Source organism: Triturus cristatus, chromosome 6 (assembly GCF_964204655.1).
Source record: "Triturus cristatus chromosome 6, aTriCri1.1, whole genome shotgun sequence".
NCBI classification, from domain to species: domain Eukaryota; kingdom Metazoa; phylum Chordata; class Amphibia; order Caudata; family Salamandridae; genus Triturus; species Triturus cristatus.
This window is the reverse complement of record NC_140589.1, coordinates 344,208,637-344,235,715: the sequence shown is the minus strand read 5'-3', so window position 1 is coordinate 344,235,715 and position 27,079 is coordinate 344,208,637. Positions and strand designations below refer to the sequence as shown.

The 27,079-nt window shown below is 44.4% G+C and overlaps 1 protein-coding gene across 1 annotated transcript in view; it reads left to right on the top strand.

Moving 5' to 3' along the window:
- The first annotated feature begins 37 nt into the window (after nucleotides 1-37).
- CPSF3 (cleavage and polyadenylation specific factor 3) overlaps nucleotides 38-27,079 on the top strand; it is a 307,899-nt gene continuing 280,857 nt past the window's right edge. Inside the window, exons 1-4 of the mRNA XM_085610727.1 lie at nucleotides 38-215; nucleotides 21,236-21,299; nucleotides 25,810-25,907; nucleotides 26,648-26,776. Coding sequence (XP_085466853.1) covers nucleotides 145-215; nucleotides 21,236-21,299; nucleotides 25,810-25,907; nucleotides 26,648-26,776 — 362 coding nt within the window. The 5' untranslated portion in view covers nucleotides 38-144. The remainder of the gene's footprint in view (nucleotides 216-21,235; nucleotides 21,300-25,809; nucleotides 25,908-26,647; nucleotides 26,777-27,079) is intronic.

Genomic DNA, 27,079 nt, shown 5'->3' with positions numbered 1-27,079 from the left:
CTCGACTGCGCTACCGGAAGTGTCTTTCTGCCAGTAGTTTGGAGCCTCACCGGAAATCCAGAAGTCCTTCTTCCGGCTTTTTCGTTCCCCTGCTCAGACTGCAGCCGGCTCCCGTGGTATAAAGGAGGTGTTAGCGCAGGTGAAATGTCGGTGAAGAGAAAAGCGGAGGTGATGATCCCCGCCGAGGAGAGCGATCAACTGCTCATAAGGCCGCTGTGAGTGACGCACCAACAGGGGAATGTCAGACAGCTTAAGGGACATGACAAGCAGTAGCTGATAAGAGGCTCATAGTCAGCTCATAATTGCATGTCTGTAACCTGAGGCTTCACGCATGACGACATACGGAAGCCTGTGCATGTACCATTTTCTTAAAACATGAACAGCAAGGCTCTGCAGTTGCTCTTATGTCAGTTGTGAATTCAGCGTGACTTGTTTCATTTAGCAGTCGAGATTTGCTTTTAGTTTAGCGGCCACCATGTATGTAGGTCTGTAAATAACAGAATTGTATTTACATTACATTAAATACCCCTGACGGTGCCCCTGTGAGCTTTCTGTTATTGTATCCAGATATATAACACAACAATTGACATACACCGAAAACCAGCCCAGACTATTGGGTTTGTTAATGTTTACTAGTTGTTTACGATAAGAGTAACAACAACGATTTTGTTGTAAATATTGAATATATTCTGAAATTGTGAGGCAGTAAATTAAACATTACTGAGACCTGTCGAAGGGGTAGTGGTCTTCAGAGTTTCTGTTACTCCTGTTAAGTTTATCTCTTTCCTCTTCAGCACCCTCTTTTCACTTTCTCCTGAATGTAATTTCTCTTTTCATCACCCCCCCCCCCAAATACACAACACACCCACCCACCTGTAAGCAAAGAAGCATATTTTGCTTTGTCAATATTTTGACAACTTTATACCTTATTAGAACAGGATCTCAATTACAACTGGTCACCTGACCATTTTCTATGTGCTCACAGGGATGCCAGGGGCTGGAGAACCTGTATCCTGAACACTTTTTGACACACTGACAGGCACTATGAAAAAAATCCCACTGCCTTCAGCCTGAACTCTAGAGCTCTCGGTAGTGGTGACTCCAGTTCTAAGTATGGACTAATCAATAATAATATGATGCTCTACAATATTTAGAAACGCAACATCCTGGAAACAGCTTATTTAATCTTGCATTTCCTAAGAGTGTTCAACATATGTAATTTATCCAGAAAACGAAACTGTGACATGGATCACGTTCACGATTTTTACATTCATTGTTCAGAAACGCATCAGGGATTTTACCAGTAAGGGTAGGGACATGAACATGGGGATCAGTTTCAATGTTCATATTTTTTGTTTTTTTAAATCTTTTTATTTGTAAAAATAAACTTGTTGGTCATTTTACATTTGCACATATAGATATTAGTGTTGCATCCGTAGACTCTCATACAAATATATTACTTCAGATGTCACAGTACACAAGATGGTATCAGTACAGGGTCATTACGGCATTAATGGTTCGTCAAGGGAAGGGAGCATGGGAGGTTCACACAAGTTCCTGCGGTACTCATTCCATTTTTACCAAACTGCCACCCATTTCCGGGGGCACCCCCGTACTGTGTAGACTGTCTTCTCTTGCAGCATGCACCAGTCCATATCCTTCTTCCATGCACTTATCGTTGGATGTGTTCCTGCTCCCCATAGGCGGGCTATATTACGTTTTGCAATTACCTGTCCAAGCGTTGCCCATATTCTACCTTTTACGGACAGGTCCGTGGGTTCCCAGATGTTCAGATGTACAGACGTGCACCAGTTTCCAATCAGTTTGTATTAGAGGGCATTCCCATATTATGTGAAGAAACATCCCCACCTCCCCACACTGTCTTCTACAAAGCCCGTCCTCACTCCTCCCCATCAAAACTAGTCATGTACCCGAGATATAAACTCGATGTAATATTTTGAGCTGTATCCGCCTCAATTTTGCCGATATCGCTACCTCTTTGGGGGAGGAAAGTGCCTCTCTCCATTCATCATCATCGATCTCCAGACTGTCAGTCTCCCATTTTATTCTGAGTGCAAGCAATAGGTAAGGGGTGTGATGTATGAGTTTTTTTTATATGTGAGGGAGATATCCTTCTCCGGTAAGTGACCATCAAGCAGTCTGTCCTCCAAGGGGGAGGACTCTGGGGGCGTTGTTCCTCGTGGAATGTTCGAGCGCCGCCTCAAAGTTTCCCCCGGGGAGGAGCCACCTGTCCTTCTCATACCCAGGATCATCCCCACTCCTATATGTGCCCTGGTTTATAGCCGAGAGGTGTGCAGCCCAATAGTATTTACGGATGTCCGGAAGTGCTATACCCCCATCGTACCACCCTAGTGTAAGTTTCTGAAGCGATATGCGTGGCGTACCGGCCCACAACAGGTCTCTTTGAGCTGCCTCAATATCTGCAAAGTACTTATGTGGGACTAAATCAGGGTAGTTTTGGAGTGCGTACAAAAAACGCGGAAGCGCCATCATCTTAAATAGAGCTGCTCGACCCAATAGGGGCAGCGGGAGCCTCTTCCAAATGGCAGTGCCCCTTTGGAACCTTTGCAGAGGTGGTAAGCGATTCCTCTCGTAGTGGGTCTTCACATCCCTGGAGATAAAGTTCCAAGGTACTTGAACCCTTCCATGGCTATCATGATCGGGCAGTCACGCAGTATTGAAGGGAGGGGCACCGTGTAAGACGTATATTAATGATTTTCCCCAATTGATGCTGTACCCGGAGTTTTTCCCAAAACTGGTAAACATGTCTAGGGCAACTCTGAGGGATTTGGAGGGGTGAAGCAAGGTACAATAGGATGTCATCCGCATAAAGCGAAATCCGGTCCTCTCAATGGTTATTTTTAATCACTACCAGGTGTAAGACCTGGACGGACCAGGCCCAATTAAAGCCCTGAAGGTGGTATTAATAGAGGAATGGTGGGATGTTACGATAACAGGAACCGCATCCTTTGCACACATAAAATGTAATTCTGACAGAGTTGTAAAAACCACGGAGTTCATGAGAATAGCAGAGCAAGGGGTTTGGCTTAGGTATAAACCAAATGTCCGAGCTGAGCTAGCAAGCTAAAACATCATTTCAAACCTGAAATACATCAGACAACGGCTACATAATAAATATACCACAGGCAGCAGCAGCAACATAATAGGAATGCGTAATATTGTGGACAGTAACTAAATAACAGACAGCAGCAACATTACGTGGATAGCAGTTAGGTGGTATTAGCCCAGTCATCCCCACAACCAAACTCACTCATCCCCCCTCCACAAGAGGGTAATCTCATGCAAAAGGTCAGCAGCGAGTAATGTATTGGTGGTTGTCGGGGAAAACAAGGGAAGAGAGATTGTTTACACAATATTTGAATTTACTACTGTGGTCTGCATATGAGCTCCTTTAGGTATAACTAAATTTACATGCAGGACAGTATCATTGATGATGTTTGCACTGGCCAGGTCGGTGAGGGTGAGGTGGAGGTGGTAGTTGGAGTACATTAGCAGGCTGTGTGGGGGGGGGAGAAGGCACTGGAGAGAGAGAGAGAGGGGTTGTTGTGGTTGGAAGAACAGGGCTTAATGATAGATCAGTCATCCGTCCTCAATTACCAGGTTCCCTGCCATCAGAAGAGAGGACTGCCAAAATAATTTAGTGATGAGGTAATAAATCATGGAGGAAGTGAATGAGTGGGAGAGAAAGGAAGAATGAGGGAAGGTGTCAAAAGCGTGTTATTAGCACCTAATACTATCTTTCTGCTCCCTGATGACTTTCTCTTCCCTTACTAGCACTGTATTGTACCCTATGACTGAGAGGACAGTACTGCCCGTTTACCGAAGAACAGCCCCTTATTGTCTGCTCACTTATTCCCCTGGCATTACACAGTGACACTTGTGAATGACGTACAAACTGCGGATGACCTCAGAAGCCTCTGATGGCTGTGCTGCTACCTTCCACAGACAAAAGACACCAAACTACAAGTTAGACTGGCATATGCTAGACAGCAGAACACCTCAATGAGCTAAGTGCTTGTTCATACAGTGCCACATATTTGCCCCTAAAATGACATTTTTGCGCTAGGCAAAAAAAAACAGAGCTACACATCTAGGTTGTTCTGTTATAATTGTTCATTTTTGTGTGGATTTTAGTGGTGGTTTCTCAGTGTTTTCCACGCCTTTTGAAATCTGTGTTTATTTGATTGCTGTTAAAAGTTGCAAAGAAAACGAAGCTCCAATGCAGATAAGTCCAAGACTGTTTATTCTGACCATCCGCTCTCACCTTTTTCCACATTAGTACATCAACATTCTAACATGAACTCCCATGGGGGATACCAAGTGCTCGCAGGGGAGGGGGTGGTGGAACATACCATTAACAGAGTGCTACCTTACAACACATCTCCCTATGTAGGGAAATTAACAGAATCATTAATTTCAAGAAGTGTTCACAATTCTATTCTTACTCCATGTTTGTCCGTTTCCCAGGCGGACTACGTTTCTACCTGTCTTGTCCACCCGTAGGGGAGCACCATACTTGCTCGACCCTGGTTGCACATGACCGGGTTTCTTGACCAACACTGGAGTGTCCATTTTAAACTCCCCATTTTTTGCAACATGTTTAGCATCGTACCAAGACTTGTATTTCAGTTGATGTAACTCTACTCTCTCTTTACTCTGGTTTAAGTCAGGCGACACACTCTCTCCTCCCCCCTCCCCCCCCCCCAACCATCTAGGATTCATTTTGGTACAAGGCTCAGAAACACAAAAGGGGATACTCCAGTAACAACATTGGGAGTGGTGTGATACGCCCATATGGATTCCCTTAGAGAGTCCTCAACATTGAATCCATTTGTGATGGCCAGCAGAATGTGATCCTTCACCATGCAATTTACCCTTTCCACTAAACCATTAGCCTTTGGACAATATAGTGCATTCCTTTCATGCCTTATGTTAAGTTCTTCCAAGAGTTCTTTCATTGTCTCAGAAGCAAACTGCACACCATTGTCCGTTACGAGGGTAGAAGGGATACCCTCCTAGACAAAAATGTTCTTCAAGAAGGAAATGAGATTGTTCGTTGTGATGGATGACGTAAATTTTAAATTGACCCAATGGGAGGTGTAATCCACAAGAACGAACGGCAAACACTCCTTTTTCCAGTGTTTACAAAGCATGGTGTTTGTTTTTGCAGTGCAGGTTATAAAGCACATATTTGATAAGTGATATAGAGTATGTTGTGTCATACAATTGGCAGTGTGCTAAATGGATTTAAGTAAGACTGTTTTAAGAATAGAAAGTCGATGCATTGCACTTTCACTTGCATCTCATTACCTCTCACAATCTCTGTCTTGTTTACAGGACTATTAATGGATTACAAAAGTAAAGAGTGCTATTTTCAAATGTTTTAATAAGAAAATTCCTGGACATAGTTGCGTAACAATTACCTAGTCCTTACTGAATATTATGACATTGTAGGGGTGGTCAACCCTTTCAACAGGATAATACCTTGTGAAACCTTTACAATTTTGAATTAAACCAGATTAGTTTGTAGTCCTTAAACATGAAACTTTAAGCATGATTGCCACTGCTTTTCTGCACTTTTTGTCCGAGTACGTTAAGGGGGTGCTGCTGTTGTGTGGACGTTAATTGCTGACAAGTATCCCCATGGCAAATGTTTCACTTGCGTCAGTCTTGACCTTTTAAGAGACCTCATATTGTATTCTACGATTTGAAATTGTGCTGTGAGCATTGTAACCATTGGCCCTAAAAACCCCAGCAGTAAAGTGCAATTGGGTAAAAAGCTAGGATTAGCTAAAGGAATCACATACAGCTTGCAACTAGGAATTTTGTTGGTATGCGCAAAGGCTTGTCATGTCTTCACCACTATTCAACGTGCATGGGAGCAGCATTCTTTTCACAGGTACCTGCCCACATCTTGCATTGAATATTTAAAGCCTGGGGGTGTAGTGACATGCTACAAAAGGGGACTGATGTTACAAACATTTTGTGTTTGTGGGTCAATGTGATAGTACATATTGGCCAAGATTCATAGGAGCCAGTCATTTTACCAATCACTTAAATACTGCCAAAAGATCAAATATGGCTTTAATACTCCAGATTCTCTACAGTTTATAAAATCAGATTACCCCATAAACCTGTTTCTTAAATCCTACACCTTTTATCCAAGCGCAAACAATTGGAAGAAACAAAAGGAAGAGCAAACAATATTTTAGTGACATCCCTAAACCAGAAATCTCAAGCACAATAATCTTAGACCAGTATTTCTTGCTGCTATCTTGCATAACAAAATTACTTTGTGTTGGCCTCTTCAGAAAGAAGTAAAAATGACTCAGTCACTCTCACTTTCCTTTCTATTAATGGTACTTTAATTTGTGGTTATGCAGCTGTTTCTTGGTGTTTGTTTACACTGATGGCTGTTCTCCTTTTGGTGGGGTTTTATCAGTTGTAATAGGTTTAAACCTAAAACAGGTTACCTTGTACATAACATACCCAGCTTGTAGCTCTGCTAACTGCAATGCAGAATACCAGTAGAGCGGGAAGAAGGAGACTGTACAAGGGAAGTGTTCCTGGGGATGGAGGTGGTTACATGGGGATGCATTAGGGTGAGGTCAAATGCACACGCAGTGCCTTTGGTTGTTCTTCATTTGTGATTGTTTTGCAGGGCTGAGAAGAAGAGTCTGGTGTCAGGAAGAATGTTTGTCAGCACGAATGTTTGTCAGCACATGTCAGGGTTAGGCCTCGGGGGGGGGGGGGGTGGTGATGAGGAGGGGAGAGATGAGGGGGGTTAAAGGTGAGAAGAGCGTGTACAGAGACTGTTCTAACATTCATCACCAACTCTTTTTTTGTGACACAGAGCTGACTCTGCAAGCAAGTGAAATCTGGCTCTCCCTATGACCCACTCAAACCTGAAATAGTTTTAAAACTTCATGTATTCATTCTACTGTCTAGGCATGCAGTAGAGGAGTATGGCTTTGAATCCCCGCCCACTCTCTGCTCATATTTTTAATTTGCTTGTGTCATTGTCCTTCGTAAAAGCTGGTTTCAGTCGTTAGTAGGCTTGTTAGTCGCTCCTTGATACCGCCCTGTCTGCATTTGTTACCTCCCATAACGTTTGGACCTGTTACTGGTGTTAGATGGTCTGCTATATAAGTTGGAGAGCACGGTTTTCTTTAATGCTCTTCGCCTATTCCACCCACGGCATTGCCAAATGCTTTGACTACTGTATTTATTTAAATTACTACGCTGTTCGCTTTAATTATAGCGGCTGCACTTATTCAATTATTTAATTTACGGTGCGCTCTGCTTTCAGTTTAGCGGCTGTGCTTTCTGAATTATTTATTTTACAGGCGGACACTTTCACATCAGCAGCATCACTTATTTATTTTATTATTTAATAGCGTGGGCCGCTTTCACGTCAGGGTCCGCGCTGCAGAACATTTCGAAATTAATTATTTTGTTTTGCCTTGTGTGAAAGCGCACCACATGCGCTTTCACTTTAATATTGTCCGTGCCCCTTAGTTTAGACGCTGCTAAACAAAAAGGACGCGGCCAACGTTAAAGTGCTCTCGCATTTGCGAGAGTTTGAGCTGCTGGCATTACAAATAACAATGCCGCTCATATGTGTTGGGTTTAAAACACATAAATAAAATGCATTGTCATTTACAATGCCAATCGCTTAAATGCTCGCAAAAGTGAGACCTATTGCATTGACAAATGCGTTTTTTTTTTTAAAGGTTTTTTTAAATTTATTTTTTTTAGCTTTAATGATGTGACGCAAAAGCTCAAAATCTAAGCACAGTCTTTTCCATAACATGGCTGTCCTTAGTAAGCATCTCTCAGTAGCAATCCTTGTGTTTTGCCCTTTGGTGTTAAGGATATATTGAAGCAACAACATTATCTGTACATCGAGTAAGGGTACATGTAAACACACAGTTCGTCAGGCTATGCCACTTGTACCAGAGAGCAGTGTCATGGACCGAGCAAGGAATGTGAGTGCGCTTGAAAGCATGCACCGCAGAGCGCACAGGAAGACAGGCTGTGCACAGGAAGACAGGCTGTCCACTGACAGGACTTTTGTCATAGAAACGGGCTTTGATGTAGTAAGGTAATAGGCAGGCACTGGACTATGTGGCTCAGGCTGGCCCTCTGCCATTACTTCAGGTGATATATGATGAGACGCGCTCTGTTGCTGGGTACGTAAATACGTTATTATTTTGGTACCTGCTGTGGTTTTCCTACAGGTGAGCGTCTGTCGAGCATGTGCTAGATATGAGCCCTTCTAAAATCCCTGGGCTATATTGGAATGTGCCGTCCTCAAAAGGGAACCTGAATACTTTTGACGAAGGATGTTCAATTCAGGGCTAAGAGGGTGCTGTACTCACTGATGGTGCGGCGGAAAGGAGGTCAGATGTGGAAAAACTTGGGAATGTGCTGAGTCAACAAGCAAGGGAGACTGAAAGTGCGGGAATTCACAAAGTAAAAGAGCTGTAGCGAGCTTACTTGACGCTATACGTTGAGGCTGGGTGGATTCTAAGCTTTAGGACACCTGAAACTGTTAAAATAAATGTCGAGGTTTGTGAATGCCTCAGTTTTTAGCTCTCGCCTGGCGTAGGCTGTGCGCGTCTCGCTGGCGAGATTTAGTGTTAACAGGGTATTTTCTGTAAGGGGCTTTAAGCCCCTCCCCTCTGTTCCATTGGCCGGCGTCACCGTTTATGCTAAACGGTGGCCTGCCATTGAAACAGAGGTGTCGATGACGTTTTTGCTTGGCTTTTCGAGCCGTCCCATTTGGACGGATTCGCTTGCTTTGCGTTGGTCGCAAAAGGTTTCTTATCTTTATGGGGCCAACACATGGCCCCATAAAGATAAGAAACCTTTTAGCAGGCGAGGCCACAGCAAAAAAAGCCAAACGAAAACGTCATGGCGAGCGCTGTTTTTTAATTGCATTTTACTTGCGACTCCAAGACCAGCTCCGCCAGCCTGAACAAGCTCCCTGCCAGCCTGAACAAGCTCCCCGCCAAGAAGAAACGTGTGTACTGTAAGTTGGTGCCCAGAAAGCGGGATCGCGCCGGCCATGGGGTGGGCAGCACCAGCGGGGGCGACCAGCACAAAACTAGAAGCAGCGGCCGAACCAGCCCCCTAGTAGGCCCACTGGCCCCCCACTACCTACCTGCACCTGGGCCGCTCCCTGGAGGAGATTTGGGAGGTGGCCACCCTGCGCCTGCCGGCCAGCTTCCCCCGCATCCACGTGCGGGACGTGTCGTGTGAGACCAGCCTGGCGGCTGCACGGCACCAGGCACATCACATCCTTCAGGTCTACCTGGACCCCGTGGTGCGCATCCGCCGTTTCCCCGTGGCCTGCCTCTATCGCCGCGAACGGCTGTTTACAAACCTGAACAGCACTTTACCGACCGTATCGGTAGGGGTGACTTTTGCACTAAGTGTACCGCCATGCCAGCACTACCTTTTAGTCCAGCTGATTCGCTGTCTTCCTGGGTCAAGACGATCCCTCGCCCCGTGCTCGGAGGGTGATGAACTGGAATGTATAGACTTTGGTGCTATGTACTCTTGCTGGGCTGAAACGGCAGGGGTGTGGAATTTAATAAAATATGTACTTGTCCATGGGGCAGGTTGCTTCATAAATCTACTTGTCCTGTAACAAAATCCAGTTGTCCCTTTTGTGCAATGTAATGCGGCGACAAATTATGACCGCAATCTCATTATATAAGAGCTCTGAAAATAGCCTCTCTGTTTATGCCAGGGCTCCTTCATAGAAGGGTTTGAATACCAGCAATTCCCTTATGTTGCCACGTTTCCGCAGATCTACATACTGGGGCTGAAGGTAATGGTAAGCAGTAGTTCCAGGATTGGAAGGCCCTTCTGAGTCTGTGCAAATCTACTAACTTGCATGTTTTAGGAGTTTTCACCAACTCTTCTCTAATCGTTTCCCATACTGAGAGAGGTTGGATATTTACTCCTGACAATGGCAGACCTAAAACTTCGAAATAAGGAGAGGAGGATATGGCTAGGTTCGTCCTCCTAGGTACTAATCACGCAAAAAAAAGATCCGACATCAGGGATCAGAGAACCTAGCTAGATGGGAAGGGAGGGGTCTACTTAGTGAGTAAGACGCACCTCAAATAGAGAAAAGAAAATACTTTTCTTGAGTCCTCTCACTCACCAAAGGTTTCCCCTAGGTGACATGCTTCATCATTGGGGCCATCCCAAGCATCTACTGCTTGGGGCGTGCTGCGACTTGCGACAGTTAAGTAGGAGCACTATTTAGTGAAGACTATGTGTAGTGCAGTGAGAGGGGAGTGGTGTGGGTTTAAATTAAAAATTACCTAGTTAGTGAGCGTAAATGAGTTTATTCGTGCTCCTAGTTGGTAAAGGATAAAAAGGGGGGTTAATAAAAGGGAGGAATTAGGTAATAATGTGCTAATAGTCCCTAATATTGAAAGCCAACATGTTTCGAGGTTATCCCCTAAACCTCTTCTTCAGGACCGCATGGGGACCAGCCCCATGTGTACCACTCCGTGCAAAGACCTAAAATAAGGTGATTAAGTAAAAAGGAAAAATAAACACGCACATTAGTGTTAGCGTAAATCAATTACATACGGTTAGATTGAACGCGTAGTATTTAGTAGTTAATCAAAATTTGCCTCATGGTCTGCCGGGGTGGAGGAGCCTAAATAACCTTGACACGGCTTGCCTCCGTCAAACTGACCTATTGGATCCCATCGGACAGTCTCTTCTGTCTATCGGCTAGCTTCACTGGGAATGACAGCATTCTGTTCTTTCACAAGGAGCATATCGATAGTCGTTTTGTTCAGTGCCAGGAACTACTAAGCAATGTGTGCTTTGAGACCAAAACAATTTTTGCTTTTGCCAATGTTTGTTCTAATGGCAAGGGCCAAGCAGCTCCCACACTAATGTTTTACAAAAACCATGCCAAAATAAATCTCGCATTGACAAAACCAAAAGGCTGACCAACAATTTTAGATCCACTGGCTTTACCAATGCTTGTTTATTTGTTTCCCATAATCATAATAAAACTAGTTACACTTATTTTCCATTATTAATATTTTGGGGAAATACTAGCATGCATCAACACATTTTACTAAATGATGCTGCAAAGAAATGGTACCTACATTTTTTCAGTAGTTTAGCAAAATGTGTTCATTTTTTGTGTGAACATTTTATTTTGAAATCAAAGAATCCTCAAACTTGCTTTCAGGCTTCTGCAAATATTTGCATGTAATCAGAGAGCATTCTGGGAGCAGTATACATAGCCTCATATTTGTAAACTTTGCAAACGTGTGGCATATTTTTATACTCTTAACCACTGTGTGTCGTGCACTCTGAGCTTACAACATTTACTTAGAGAGCTCACCCTACTAATAAAGGCTTTGCATTAATCAACCATAAATAGAGGTTTGAACAGCATTAACACATGGACACATATATTACCTTAGCTGCAGGTAATGCCTTTCCCTGATCCATAATGTGGTACTGTAAACTGGCAGACAAAGGGTTTGTGCTGTAGGGGGTTGGCCCTACTTGTCCCAAGGACAAAATACACATGAAAACTTGTTGCCCTTGACCCCAAACAGTATGTCCCGGGCGTCGGGCTATAGGAATTCCACGTCCCTGAACGGTAACGCGGACTCTTTCCACATGGATTTATGATACAAGTGCCTTTGAACGTTGCTAGTTTTTATTTTATAAGCGCCCCATTACGGTGCCCGTAATGCTTGCATGCCAAGAACACCCCTCCCGCCTCCCAAACAGTATCGAGTCAAACCTCAACCAGCAGCGATGCCGTGGCTGGTTTCACTTTCTTTGTTCTCTATTTCCGAGCTCCTCCCTCCCCCAATCAGTCATGGGGCTCCAGCAGAGCAGCAAAGCCAGGGAACGGCGAAGGCGGGTTATGCAGCTGCTGCAGCCTGTCTCGGAGCATGGGACACTGGTCTTTGCCTGCTCCTTGCAGCTGAACCTACTGTGGAATTATGTGTATTGGCGATTTAAGTTTTCTTGTGCTGCCACCCTCTGGTTGAGCACAGAGGCGCTCTTTGACGAGGCTCATCCACGTGGGTTCTCACAACACACAGAAGTAGGCACTCACTACCTCCGGCTGGTTCCTCCTCCCACCTCAGCTCCTCCTTCGGCAGTAGCAGGAAGCAGGAACCAGGGGCTGGGCCGGGCTTCTCTGCAGGCTGCAGCACCTATGCCTCTGTATTGCCAGAACATACGTACTGACGTGTCCTCTGGGTCTGCTGTCTTGAGGTAAGACGTGCTGCGAACAGGGAGCTTCAGTCTGTCTTCTACCCGAGGAGGACTAAGCCACCGTGGAAGAGTAGCACTGTTATCTGTTAGATAAAATAGATGGCCTTGCTTGTTAGTGCTTATTCTCACCTGGTGACCCAGGGCAGTTTACACTGTGTGCAAAGACCTATGATGTTGGCATGAGATCTCAGGGCTGCTGAGCCCTCCACATTCCTTTCTCTGGCCCGGGGAGGGGCAAGGCTAGACACGCGCGCACACTGCCGAGCACAAGGCGGGGGTGTGTGTGGTGGGTGAGTTAGTGGCTTGTGTAATTATCGGGGGCGCGGGGCGCACTCAGAGTTTAGTTGGAGGAAGCGAGGGGATATGTGAGATGGGGGGGGGTTAGGGGTGTGGCGAGGTCCGTTACTGTGATTGGTGGTGCAGGCCCTCATTGTGTCTGCTTTAAAACGTGCGGTGTCGCTTGTGCACAAGGGTGGCTGGGGGCGGGAGTGTTTACTCTTGGCACAGAAACATGTGCAGCTACCGGTTTGACGATTGCACTGCTTTTGTGGGTATGCATTGGGTCTCTGTCTAGTCTGTTGTTTACGGTTCCGTAGGTAGCTGAACCTTTTCCTCCCGCTTGCATCACCGCACACGCTCTCATTGCCCCCGTTGCAGGTGGGGAGCGGCAGGTGTTGATGAAAATGATCTGATAGCTTCTGATGGACTCTTAACAATTCTGCTTTGATAGTTTTTAGTGACACAGCCTTGGCTTAGTCCTCCGGCTTTGCTTTGTCAAACACAGTTGAATGTTTCCCAGCTGATCACAGGCCGTTTATTATGTTGCAGTCACTTCAAACAAACTGTTGTTCAGTCATTGCCTTTGTCCTCGCTCTGATACTGTTGATCTCATCCAGCCGAAGCGCGGAGGCCTGTCATGGACTGACTCCTAAGCAAATATTTACTATTTCACAACAACAGAGGCTGCAGTACACAGGCGGTTCGGGAAATTACGTTCGACTTCAATTGCTGAAAACGTGTTTATGGTGAATCAAGCTGATGTAATTTCACCAACCTCGCCTGATTAAAAGTTTTGTGTGATTTTTATTTTTAATTACGGGTTCTTACTTTAAGTGTTAAGTTGATTAAGATGCAGTTTCAATCTTTAAAAAGACATTTTATGTACGCCTAAACTCGGACTTAAATATGCAAGCCCGTATATATTTCGTTCAGTTGCTAAAATGCACATGGATATGGTGATACAGTGTTGCCCTATTTTGTTTTAAACTACTCGTTCAAGGCAAGTGTCACAGACTGCACCCTTTATTTACAAAGCTTTACCTCGATAACTTTGTTTCCGCCTTGTGTACGCTTGTTGCGTTTACCAAGTAATTCGAAAGTAGATTTATTTTTCTGGGTGCGTCGTTTGAGAACTACTCCGCTGGCTTCTTCATACTAGGTTTCTAATGCAATTAGGAACTGTAATCGGGCATTTTTGCTATAGTATTAACACCTCTTCAGACCGACTCGATTTCCCAACCGATCTATTTACAAAATATTCAGCCTCAAAATTATCTTAACACTAGTGCGATGGACCTACTTACCAACCATGTCTTCTGAGGCAGTTGAAAATGCTCCCTTATCTGCGTTATCCAATGCCAAGTATTTATTTCTCCCAGCATTCTTTAGCTGCAAAGTGAACAAGCATTTGCAATGCAATAGGTCTCGCATTTGCAAGAGTTTGAGCGATTGGCATTGTAAATTACAATGCCTTTTATTTTATGTTTTTTGATAATCCGCAAGTGGTGCGTAGACTCGCACTTTGTACTTGTAGTCGTTGCTTACGAGGAGCAAGGCTGGCAGTAACTGCGCCTCTTAACTGCCAGTCTTGCTTCTCGTAAGCAAGGACTATGAGAACAAAGTGCGTGTTTACGCACCGCTTGCAGGTTTACAAAAACATAAATTAAAGGCATTTTCATTTACAATGCCAATAGCTTAAACTCTAGCAGATGCAAGACCTATTGCATTGCAAATACTTGTTTTCTCCGTGGTGCAGCCGCAACTCTCAAAGCTATCTGTGGATTCAGTCCAACTCCAGGTCCCAAAATGAATCTCTCGTACTGAATCCAGGACATTTCACGAGCACCAAAAACCAACCACCGATTCACAGAAGCACCTAGTGGCCATTCAATTGGCACTGTGTGGTACACAAGTCAACTCGCTCAGAACCATCAAATTAGTCACTCACTCAGAACAAACCCAACACTTATTCGCTCCCCCACCCACTATTCACTCACACAATTGTCTCACCCACCGACCAGTCATTCAATGATACATTCACTCACTGATCCATCGACCCACCTCTTCTCATTTACCTAGCCACTCATTCACAAGCTACCACCTCACCCACCATCTCAGTCCCTTTCACACACCAACTCACCCATTAATATTTTCTCACACACTATCCTGGAGTGGTTTTCCATAAAGAAGTGTGAGGGGGCTTGTTCTGAATCAGTCCAAAGAGAAAGTGTGAAATGTGACTTTTCTTACATAGAAATAGAGACAGTTGAACACAGCAAGCGTTCAGTGAAAAAATACAAACCCATCTTCTCCATGAAAGCAGACATATGCAAAGTGCGAGCTGGTAATCGAGCACTGGTTGTGTGCAAATAAAAGTCCATAAGCAAATCATTTGGCATAGAGAATCTTCCTCACATTTCTGTAGTCCTTAGTGAATGTATATCCAAAGACACTGATGGGCAGTAATTTGGGGTAATTCTGAACTTGCAATGACACGCTGTATGTGTTTCGCAAGGTATGGAAGACTGCGTGGATTTGCAGGCAGTGTTTGTTTTAATATCCGGGAAATTAACAGTAAAAGCCAGCCCAGAAGATCATAAAACAGGTCCACAAACAGCCAAAACAAGCATTTACAATGCAATAGGTCTCACATTTGCGAGAGTTTAAGCTATTGCCATTGTAAATAACAATGCCTAATAAAATAAATAGTAAAAAACTATGCATAAATAAGAGGCATTGTCATTTACAATGCCAATAGCTTAAACTCTAGCAAATGCGAGACCTATTGCATTGCAAATACTTGTTAGAAATGGCTAACCTTTCTTTGCCCTCTTCTACGGTACCTCGACATGGAAGCATGCAAAAGTAATGCCCCTTTTGAAGGAAGCGTCCCTCGATACAGCCAAACCTGAAAATTACAGCCCCATCTTCTGGCTACCTTTTTTAGCCAAAGTAGTGGAGAAGCATGTAAACAGTCTTTTGACTAAGTTTCATAAGGCTAACCAAATTTTGGATACATTTCAAAATGGTTTTATGCCCTCCCATAGTATGGCGATGGCTCTCCCAGCGGTGACGTAGGCGCTCCGTAGAGCAGCAGAATTAGGTTGCTCATCAGCTCTTATTCTCCTAGACCGGAGTGCTGCCTTTGGCACAGTATAAGGTGCTTCTCCAACGCCTCCATGATACAGGGATACGAGGTAAGGCCTTGATATGGTTTGCATCTTCCCTTAGCGACCGTTCTTTTCTAGTAAGATCTCTGCCCTTCTCCCCCATACAGAGACCCTTGGAACACAGGACTCTTCATGAGTTCCACTCTTTTTAATATTTTTTAGGCCGTTGGCAGAGGTTGTGAAGCCCTTCAGGGTTTCTCTATTTTCATATGCGGGTGAAGTGCAGCTTATTGTTAGTCTTTCTGTGGATGTGACAAAAGACATAGCCAAGTTCCAGGAATGCATGCTTGCAGTGGCCAGTTGGATGAAAAATAACTGCTTAAAGCTAAACACCATTAAAACTGAGATCCTTCTGCTTCGGAAGCATACCCAGACCTGTGGGGGAGGGGGGGGGGGGAGAGAATCACTGGCGGCCAGAAAGCTTCGGTACTTTCACAAAACACAAATTATCCATAAATTGTTTTGTGATTTATATCCGGGAAGCTAGAAGGGAACGTCCTTAACCTGGCGTCCATATATATATATCCCACCCGCTACGCTCACCTCCACTTTACAGCATCTCACGGGCACACTCTCCTCCTTACCCCTAGGGCAGACTATGAGTGGGGGTGACTTCAATGCCGTTATGCAACTAAGGCTCGACGCGACAGGCACTCCCTCCCCAACAAGATTAGCCCATGCAAAGAAGTTGAATGACTGGGTGGCCACTCTTGGCTTGGGTGACGTTTGGAGGATCTTTAAATCCCCAAACCATCCAACACACTCATACTTCAGCGACCCACCGTACGCATTCCCGCATTGACCTGATCCTCCTGCCTGCCTCCGAGTACCACAGGGTGTCCAATATAGTCATCCTTCCCCGCGGAATCTCAGACCACTCTGCCCTGTCCATGCACCTGGGTGGGACCTCAGACACAATCCGGGCGGTCTGGAGACTAAACGTGTGGATCCTGCAAGATAAAGAAATTTAAAGGCAATAGAGGTAGAACTGCATCACTACTTCCTCACCAATCATGGATCGTTCCCCTCCCCGGGCACCCTCTGGGAGGCGAGTAAGGCTACTATCCGTGGCGTGGCCAGGGGTTGGGTAAGCGCGAAACGCTTGGCACAAAATGACCGCCTGACCCTTCTTAATGCGCAGGCCATGCGGTTGGAAGCAACCCAAACTGAGATCCCTGACGCTCACCGGGACAGACAGCTCGCAGTCACTCGAGAGGAGATCAAATAGATCTCCTTGGAGTCTGCCAAGATGTTGTGGCGCTCGTCCGTGGCCCAAATATATGGGTGGGGAGACAAAAACAGAAGTCTATTGCATAGGCTGATGATCTACGCTCTCGCCAACAGGATTGTCCCTGAAATCCAAGACCCCTCGGGCTGCACCCAGCACACCTCACCTGAAATCGCACAGGAATTTACCGATTATTATGCCCAGCTCTACTCCGCTCATACACCAGCGGCGACCCTCCCAGAGGTGCTCGCCCTAGCGGGCATCCGGCTCCCTCGCTTCACAAGGGACGAGGCGGCTGTCTTAAACCTCCCCATTACCTCGGAGGAGATCTACGGCGCTGTCTCCCTGCTGAAAGCCGGGAAAACACCGGGGCTTGATGCTCTTCCTCAAGAATACTTCGCGTCGTACCGAGACCTGTTGGTTCCCCATCTTGTGCACCTCTACCGTCACGTGGCCGAGGTTGACTCTTTCCCTCCGAGACCGACTTGGTGACCATTGTTGTTATCCCTAAAACCCAGCCACCGTCCCCTAGATGTGCGGACTATCGTCCAATCTCTCGGATCAATACAGAGATAAAAGTATACGCCATGATCCTGACTCAGCGACTTCGTCCCTATCTCCACAAGATGGTCCATGCGGACCAATGCGGCTTCATGCCAGTGAGGAGCACCAGACACTGCTTACGATGCCTCCATCTTGCCCTGGCCAACTGCCAGATTCTTACACCCCATTTCACACTCCTCCTTGTCGACTTTGAAAAAGCTTTCCACATGGTGGATTGGCATTATTTGGAAGACGTCTTGCGGCTGCTGGGTCTGGGGCGGCAGTTCCGGCGACTTGTCCGAATCCTTTACTCCAACCCTAGAGCCAGGGTGTTGACGATTGGAACCCTCTCGAGGGCCTTCCCCATTCAGAGGGGCACACGACAGGGCTGTCCCCTTTCGCCCCTTTTATTTGCGCTGGCGATAGAGCCCTTGGCCTACCTCATACAATCCGATCGCCGGATCAAGGGCTGGAACTGGGGAACCCATCACACTGATAAAATGTACCTATATGCGGATGATGTCCTGCTCTACCTCCGGCCAACTCTGGACCTGGATGCCTCGAGGTCTTGCAAGACTTTGAAAGCATCTCAGGCCTCTGACTCAACCTGGCGAAATCAACACTGGTGCCCCTCCACCTCTCCAGGGAGTGCCTCACTGGCAGTCCACCATCCCCATCAGGAGACAGTCATTCAAATACTTGGGGATTTGCGTCGCCCTGCTTCCTGAGCTGGAATGGGCAATGAATATTACCCCGCTGGTCAGTAGGGCAAAAACGGATCTTAAGCGTTGGCAAACCCTGCCCCTTAACCCTCTCGGTAGGATAGCGCTGTTTAAAATGGTCCTCCCACGTTTTTTATACATCATTCAAAACACCACCTTTCATTTCCCGAGCAGTTGGTTTAAGGAGCTAGATGGGATTATTACAAGGTTTTTGTGGGAAGGGGTGAGGCCCCGCATTGCTCTAGTCCGTTGCAGGATCCCACCCTTCGACGGAGGTATGGGTATGAGCGATCTCATCTATACTATCTGACTACTTGGTTCTTTCTGATTCCCCCAGATTCAAGCATCTCTGTATGGACGTCCCATACACACAGCAATCCCACCTATCACCAGGGCAGTCCTGGTGGTATGGCTCACAGCTCTGAGGCAAACTGGCTTGGACAGGCAACTGAGCCAGCATACGCCTCTCTGGCGGTGCACATGGCTGATGGAGGTGGTGACACTCTCGGGGTTCAAGCAATGGGACCTCAGGGATCTCTCTGCTGGGTGACATATGGGCGCGTGACCACATCAGGACATTCCATGACCTTCAGGGGCAGTACACATTACACGCTTCACAGTTTTATAAATACCTACAGCTTCCCCACGCTCTCAACACACACATTCCAACAGGCACGTCCGTTCCAGAATTCAGCTCACTACAGGCCCAAGTCATGATGGGGAATCTGGGGAGAGGCGGGATCTCCAGAATATACCGTACCCTGGTAAACAACGGACTAGCGACTCTCGACTCTCTTCGGACCCGCTGGGAGGGGTGGTTGGGTCTATCCTCTGGGAGAGGAAGACTGGTGTGATGCCCTCATGGCTCCTAAGACCGTCACGACCTCAGCCAGACTCCCTCTTATTCAACTATACTATCTCCACACAGCGTATATCACTCCAACTCGCCTCCACAGGGCGGGGCGTCCCTCCCAAAAACTGCACACGCTGTTTCTCCTAACCTCATATTCGGCAGTTGGATTATTCAGTCTCTAATCATAACGCGCCTGGACTATTGTAACATTCTGTATCTAGGCGCCAAGAGATGCATTATTAAGATCCTAAAATCTGTCCCAAATGCGGCTGCTAGATTACTGTTTTCTCTCCCTAAATTTTGTTCCATCTCTGGACTCCTTCTGAAACTTCATTGGTTGCCCATTGAAAAAGACATACAGTTTAAAGTTTAAGTACAGCACACAAGATCATGTATAGTATACATTAGGAGCCCCCATTCTCTCTGTACTTATGCAACCTTACTTACCCACCAGATGCCTCCTCTTGGCTGTCTTAAACCTGGCGGTTACTGCACAGTTTAAAAGAAACCCGGCCCTTTGGAATAGCTTGCCAACATACCTAAGCGAAATACAGAACCATCTTATTTTTAGGAACCTGCTCAAAACGTGGCTATTTGCAACCTAGATTTTTTTTCTCTGGTTCTTGCATTGCTTTTTCCTTCTGTTTAATTTTCGTTGTGTGGTACCCTAAATTAATGGTGTAGCGCAAGGTAAAGCCCCACTGTTGGAGCAACCAAATCTTATTAACATGAGGAGACACAGTACAAAAAGTTGTCTACAAGAGGGGGACAGTGCACTAAGGACAGCCAGGGAATAGCTAGAGTCCAGATACAGCCTGCAAACTAGAATGAAGGAAAGAGTTTAAATGAGATTTGCTCTGTCAGGGAGGGACCAAGCTTGCTTATTGTGATCTCAAACGCAACAGAGGGCCCTCAGCTGAGCTAGAGCATGGCATTTCTTCGAGCCAGGCTTGAGCCTTAATTGGCTCGCTTAGCTCTAAAGTTTGAAACCCATATAGACACCAGTGCATTAGTGCCACCGCCTATCATCAAGGTTACCATACTTTTAATCACCTACTCGTCTCATGAGGTTTGTTGTATTTTTAGAGGGGACTGTACCAGCACTTCTCAGCAGCTCTTCTACTCCTTTAATGTGACAGCAGTTTTAAGCAGGACTGCCATTTTACGACTCGGTAATTACATCTGCCTGTCAATTGGAATAATTACACATACACATGTGATTTATTAAATATCATTCTTTGGTTTATGAGACAATGTCTTTCACCATGCAGACGCAAAAAAGGCTTGATAGTAGTCAGGTGTGAATTAGTATTCTCTCTATTTTTTTTTTTTAATATCTTTATTGATTTTTTTCATATTTTTCCATTTTCATACAGTACATGACAAAACAACAACGTCAGGAGCAGAAGTCAAATCCGCACGTAACAATAGCATTACAATACTATAATAGAGCAACCGTTCATGTTACAGCAGAGTGTTTTCTAATGTGTGGTAACACACCAACTGATCACGAATAGACCGTCTCTCATGCGTCATTATGATTGCCTGCCTTCCGCACATTCCCACAGTCTTCAATCGACTATAAAGAAAAAAGTGAAAAAGGAAAAGAGAAAATTTGCCAACCCCACATTCTAGCATTACTTGCATCATTAAAGTCATTTGCGTCTAACTGTCGTGACATCAGCACATTGGAAACAGTCATAGTTGGTCTTTTCAATAGCCAGACGAGGGGGTTTTTCCAAAGAAAAAGGCATAAGGATAAAAGTAAACGTGCCAATAAAGCATACATTATCTGAATAACAACATTTAACAACATTGAGAGGGCTGCCATCTGGGAGCAATTAAGATAACCATTACATTACTGAGTGTAGGACTGTATATTGTATAAATAACGACTTTGTGATTCACCAGGGTAGAACTCGGACTCACATGTGTGTTGGGGGCTAGTTTCATGGTATTGGGTGCTGGAACAAGAAGGGGCAGGGGTACTACTACATCAGGCTTTCTCCATGAGGTGTTGTCTAATAGAATGCTATTGCTATCTGCCACCGTCCTTACTTTTATTTGATTCCATAACATTTCGTACATTTAATTGTGATTATTTGTTTTCCCTCAGTGGAGCAGGGCAAGAAGTGGGTAGATCATGTATCATCCTGGAGTTCAAGGGAAGAAAAATAATGGTAAGTTACAAGTGATCACATTTCTGAACGAAATGTTAATGCTGCAAAATAATTTTTAAAAGTTGGCTTATAAACTTCCATAGAAGAAATATTTGAAAGGTTCTGTTTGAACTAGGGTTCAAGGTGTTTCAGTGAATGGGACACGGTGCAGCTAGTTATCAATGCTGCATGCAGCAATTCTTTTTGTCACTGGTATAGCTCTGATCTTACTTAGGCTTCAATGGCTACACATTGAACCTGAATCCATTTTTAAGAACGCATTTATTACGCTCAAGGTTATTCACACAGTAACTTTTTAATACCTGACTAACAAACTGATCCGGTCAGTTGGCCAGTGCTGTCTTCGCAGCATGGGAATGCTTTCCCCAAGAATCTCTTGCATTGAGGAAACGCAAGATGACTCTTTCTCACAGTGTGACCCGAATTTGGAGCCCAGGCCCACCGAACTCATACGACCAAATCCCTGGCTATTTTAAAGAAGGAGCCTAACGTTCTTCTTTTATAGTACTTATTTAAACGTTCTTCCTTACACATTCCTTACTTATAGTTTGTATACACTTTATAGTTAACATTCCTTCCACTTGTAGGTTCCTTCATCAAAGTGCCATCTGTGCTTTCCCCTAGTTATCTTCATTTTCCTTGAGTTATACTCCCATCCACATTCTGGCTCTTCGTTTAAATTTGTTTTAATATGATTTTAGTTTATCGTGTTCTGTTCTAGTATTGATCCTACTTTATTTTTTTGTCGCAAATTATCCTAATGCCCTTGGGCCATGTTCTCATGATTTTAAATCTGCTTAAATAAATCAATCTAAATTGGAAGTGCCTTTTCCTTTTTAAGTAGGCAGCAGACAATCTGTTTTCCACTAAATGTAGACCACCCTGTCATCTCAAGGCCTGGTGGATAGTTCAACTGTATGAAGCAAGGATGAGGAAAAACTAATACCGTTACCCGAAATTATAGTTTGATCACTTCCACAGTTTAATTGGTCTTTCGGTCTTTCCGAGTCAATAAAGAGTACCAGTATTATTGGGTAATATCTACTATGTGTAATTGACTCACTTTGACCCCCTACATCAAGCTGTGAAGTACATAAATATACAGCAATGAAGCAAGCAATGATTTGCTGATGGGGCAGACCTGACATGTTCATACATCTATGTATTGAATTGCAGCATTTATATAACGCTTAATAACCCTTTGTGAGGCACTTTGGAGCTGGCCTACATGACTACCCTGTGTAGGGTGTATTGGTGGAAGGATGTTTTTGTTTTGATTCTATGTGGGAAGTGTTTTCATGTCGTGAATGATGACCACCGAGGTGCGGTTATTGTGTTATGGGATTCAGCGCATAGCAGGATGACGGATGATAAAGTGTGATGTATCTGCAAATGTCGTCCTCACATTTGATATGCTTCGGGGTTGTAAGTTTCTTAACAGGAGCCCGACGGTGAAGAAAAAAAATTTGATCACGCATTGATTTGGCCCTAGAATTGTTATATTTTAGTGGGCACTGTTTTTAATCATTTGTTAGTACTGTAACGGAATGCACTTGATCCAGGTCTAAGAAGGCGTAGTAGTTTTGACATGTAGAAGTTTTTTATATTTTTAATAAAATAATATGCACTAGGGCTTTGTCATTTACACATGGAAATTTGTAGATTAATAATTGGTTTCGCCCTTTTATCAAGTATAGTATAAGTTTTTACTATTTTACTCTTTGGGTGTGCAATTGTGCTTTTATGGTCATTTTTGGCCGAATAAAGTTTTATTTGACTTGATAAAGTGTGAGAGACTGACGCACAGTTGTATGGCTTTATGGTTTTCATTATGCTGGTATTTTGAATGGCTTTGCAGGACCCTTTTATGTTATTTCATATCATAAAGTCTGCTTAAATGGTTATTGCAATGGGTTTGCCAATCTGAGATTTTGTGTATAGTTGGGCATGACTTTTTTTTTTTTCTTCTCGTATCGGAGTCTTTGAGCTGTAAAGAAGCAGTCCGATTGTGTATATATATTTGGGACATCCAGTGGTGGACTACATTAAAGCCCTCTGAATTGTCCAGCAATGTGTGACCGATCTCTTTAATTGTTCCATGCCTGTTTATTTGGTGATGTTTGTCTTATTTGGCTGTACAGTGCTGGTGATGGACAATCCATATAGCAGATGCATTGTGTGAATTTATGAGGGAAACGTTCCAGTTTGCTGCTGACCATTGCATGTTATGATTTTGGCATAACTGTGGGCCATAACTGTTATATGTGCATGTACATAGAAGTATAATGCCACTGCTAACCATAGGCCAGCCCTTCTTAGCTTGCCTGCATGCAAAAACAGGTTGCTTGTTGAGTTGTTTCTAATTTGTGTGTTGTAAACTTAGAATTGCACTTGAGCGTGGGATTGTTTGCTGGACCCTGTTGCCGGAATGTGGGTGATGCAGTCATTAGCAAATAGCCATGTTTTCAACTGCCTTCCAAAGTGTATATGCTCTTGGGTGCCTCTTATGTTGGCTGGTATGAGTTCCATAGTAGCTTGGTGGCTTGTAGTGAGAAAGCAGTGACTCCTACGGATTTCTTATGGGACGGTGGTATGATAGATATGTGGTGCAAGTCTGGAGAACAGTGTTCTTTTTTTGGTTTGCGTTGCTCGAATTTAAATTGTAGGTATGGCAGTCCTTTTTATTGGGAGGCTCTGTGGACAATGCAAAGTGCCGTGAACATTCCCCTGTTAGCTATAGGTAGCCAGTAGAGCGATTGCAGGACTTGAGTAATGCATTCTATTGGGTGAAGGTGAGAATGTAAATAAATGTAAATGTTGTAGACTTGTAAAGCGCACAGCTGCCCCAGCAACGGGGCGTCCCGGCGCTGTAGACCGCTGGGGAACCCGTCCTGGCTATCCCTGTGAGATGGTCCCTTTCTGGGTATCTCCAAGGTGAAACCAGGCATCCCCGGCGTCTGTGGGGGGCCGTTGTAGAGATAAGGCAAGCTTAATGCCCAGAGTTGCCGAGTGTGTTCCTGGTTAGAGTAGGTACCGAGGTGAGAATTATCGAGTCCGTTTTGACCCTGGTCCACGACCCTGCCGCGTTGGGAATTGAACCCTGGTCCCTGGCCGATTCTCTGCTTACGGGTCTGCCGCCTCTAACCAGTGAGCCACACCTCTCCACAAGAAGAAGAAGAGAAGAAGCTTTGCTGCAGTATTTTAGGTAAATTGTGTTTTGCGTATGCTGAATGCGGGTGCACCAAAGTATAGGTTCTTGGCAAAGTCATGTTTGGAGATTACAAGTGTGAGAACGGCTTGTAGTTTATGCTGGTATGCAGGGTATGGGATGATGAAATGTTGTGTCGGCATTGTGTAGAAGGCAGTCTTTGTGAAAACGTTAACACACTGCATCAAGGATAGGTCTGAGACCATGGTTACTCTTAGGTTTCTAACTTCTCTTGATGTTTTTGAAGGGCTTCAATTTCCTTAAGCCATATGACAGTACTTTTGCCATTGTCTGCAGGTCCTAATATCTGTCTCTGTGGTATTCAGACTTTAGATGGTTATTCTTCATATCATGTGTTTATGGCATGGAGGCAGTCATCAAGTTGTGAATTGTATAGGCCTTCGGGGCTATCCATTTTTAATATGATTTTGGGTGTCATCTGCTTGGTTGTACAAGGTGAGGTTGCATGATTTAATCAGGTTGGGTAGGTAGATGTTGAATAATAGGAGATGTGAGGAACTCCGAAGTGTTATGGGTGGGAAGGTGATTTGAATGGTGGCATACATGGAGAACTACCAAGTCAGATACTCTGTTGTTCACTGTGAGTTTAAGATCATCCTGGATGGATATGATGGTTGACTCTGGGCCTCTGCCTTGCCTGAAGCAGTACTTTTGGCCTGACATTAAGCCATAATCTTCTGTAAAGTTGGAGAGCTGAGTAAACTCTGCTCTCAAGTTTTTCCTAAGACCAGCCCATTTGATATGGTCCTTTAGTTTTTTGGGTCAAGGTTTTTCTGTTTGAGGAGAGGTCTGATTTAGAAGGTTTACAGCTCAAGTGGGAATGCACCTAGTTCCAGGGACTTGTTGAGTAGACTAATGGCTACCTAACCTGCACAGGGTTAGTGGAGATATATTTAAAGATTTTTGGCAGTGCTATGCACCTTGTCTTTTGCTGAGACCTTGGACAGTTAATTGATCATTTCCAAAGAGGCTGAAATTGGACTCCGTCACCCTTTCATGAATGCAAACTCTTTAGCCTAACCCTGCACTGATTCAATAACTGGCCAGGCTTCAAAACCGTACAACACAATAGCACTCCAGATGACACACAGTGCAGATATGATAATGTTAATTAAATATCATAATGCTGTTATGATGGGGTGTTCGCGGTAGAGAAGTCATGAGCAGAATTTAGTGAGATGATGTATGATGAATTTTCGTTTCACCAAGAGATGGAGTACTTATTGATGTCTTTACTAAAACTATATCCAAAGTCTAACTTTCACATTGTTTATTTTTCAGCTGGATTGTGGAATCCACCCAGGACTGGAAGGAATGGACGCCCTCCCATATATTGACTTGATAGATCCTGCGGAGATTGATCTACTTCTGATTAGCCAGTAAGTTAATGTAGTTTCCCACACTTAACAGTAGTTGCTCTGTCACATGTTTTTTGTTAGTTAACTGACATATTTTCTATGCCTTATTACTAATGGTTTTCAGGGTAAAGGTAAGAAAGTTGGTGAGGTTTGTAAACTTAGCTAAGTGAAAGATTCCCTTTGTGTTTCTGAACAATAAAAGATGGGTTGTATTTCCATCTCCAGTTGATGTGTTAACCACAGCCCTTGGGTAGCTTTTGCTATCTCAGACTTCTTTATTGTGTCCTGCAACTTTTAACTATGCCGATTGTTACCAAACATTTTATGAGAAAAGCAGAACTCTGATTCCCAACAATGAGTAAATATTTAGTCAGTTGGCTGTTTGTCCACACCCCTCATCAGATTGATCATGTACGACCCCTGGTTATGTCTAGGCCACTTTGAGTGCCTGCAGTATGTGTGAGGTAGCAATCTTCCTTACAAGTTTGTTCTGAAAACTGGGTCTTTAACCTGCTGTTCTGTACACCGTGCAGTTGCATGTTTGCTGAGTGTTTCAGGAGGAACTCCCTGATGTATTTATGTAGAATATAATGTATCTAGATATCTCATTTTTTACTTTTTGGTGAACACTTTGACTGCATTTCAGTGGGGGCTTCAACACATCAAACTGGTCACTATAGCTATAAGAAGGGGACAACCCTATTTTGATTTTGTTATATTTGCAACCCTGATATTATATTAACGGGCTACTTTTCTTCCAGCTTCCATTTGGACCACTGTGGTGCACTACCATGGTTTCTCCAGAAAACCAGTTTTAAAGGGAGGACATTTATGACTCATGCTACGAAAGCTATTTATAGGTGGCTTCTTTCAGATTATGTCAAAGTCAGGTGAGTTACAGCCTGCTTTCCGTTTCCGTCCACTGGGTGATTCAAATCTCCTGACACATGTGAATAATATCATTTAAAAAATGTTTTTAAAGACTTTGAGCCAACTATTATGACTTTCCCTTCTCTGATTAAACCAGAGCAGAAGAACATCAGCTTCCAGACCACTTACTTAAGGCTACAGGCATACGTTTATGATGTCAAATACAATGAGTCCTCTTTCTGTGCTCCTATTATTTACGATTGCGCCAACATACGTTGTCTGAAAAAGAGTGCTGTAAAACAATTCTAGTAGCTAGATTTGAT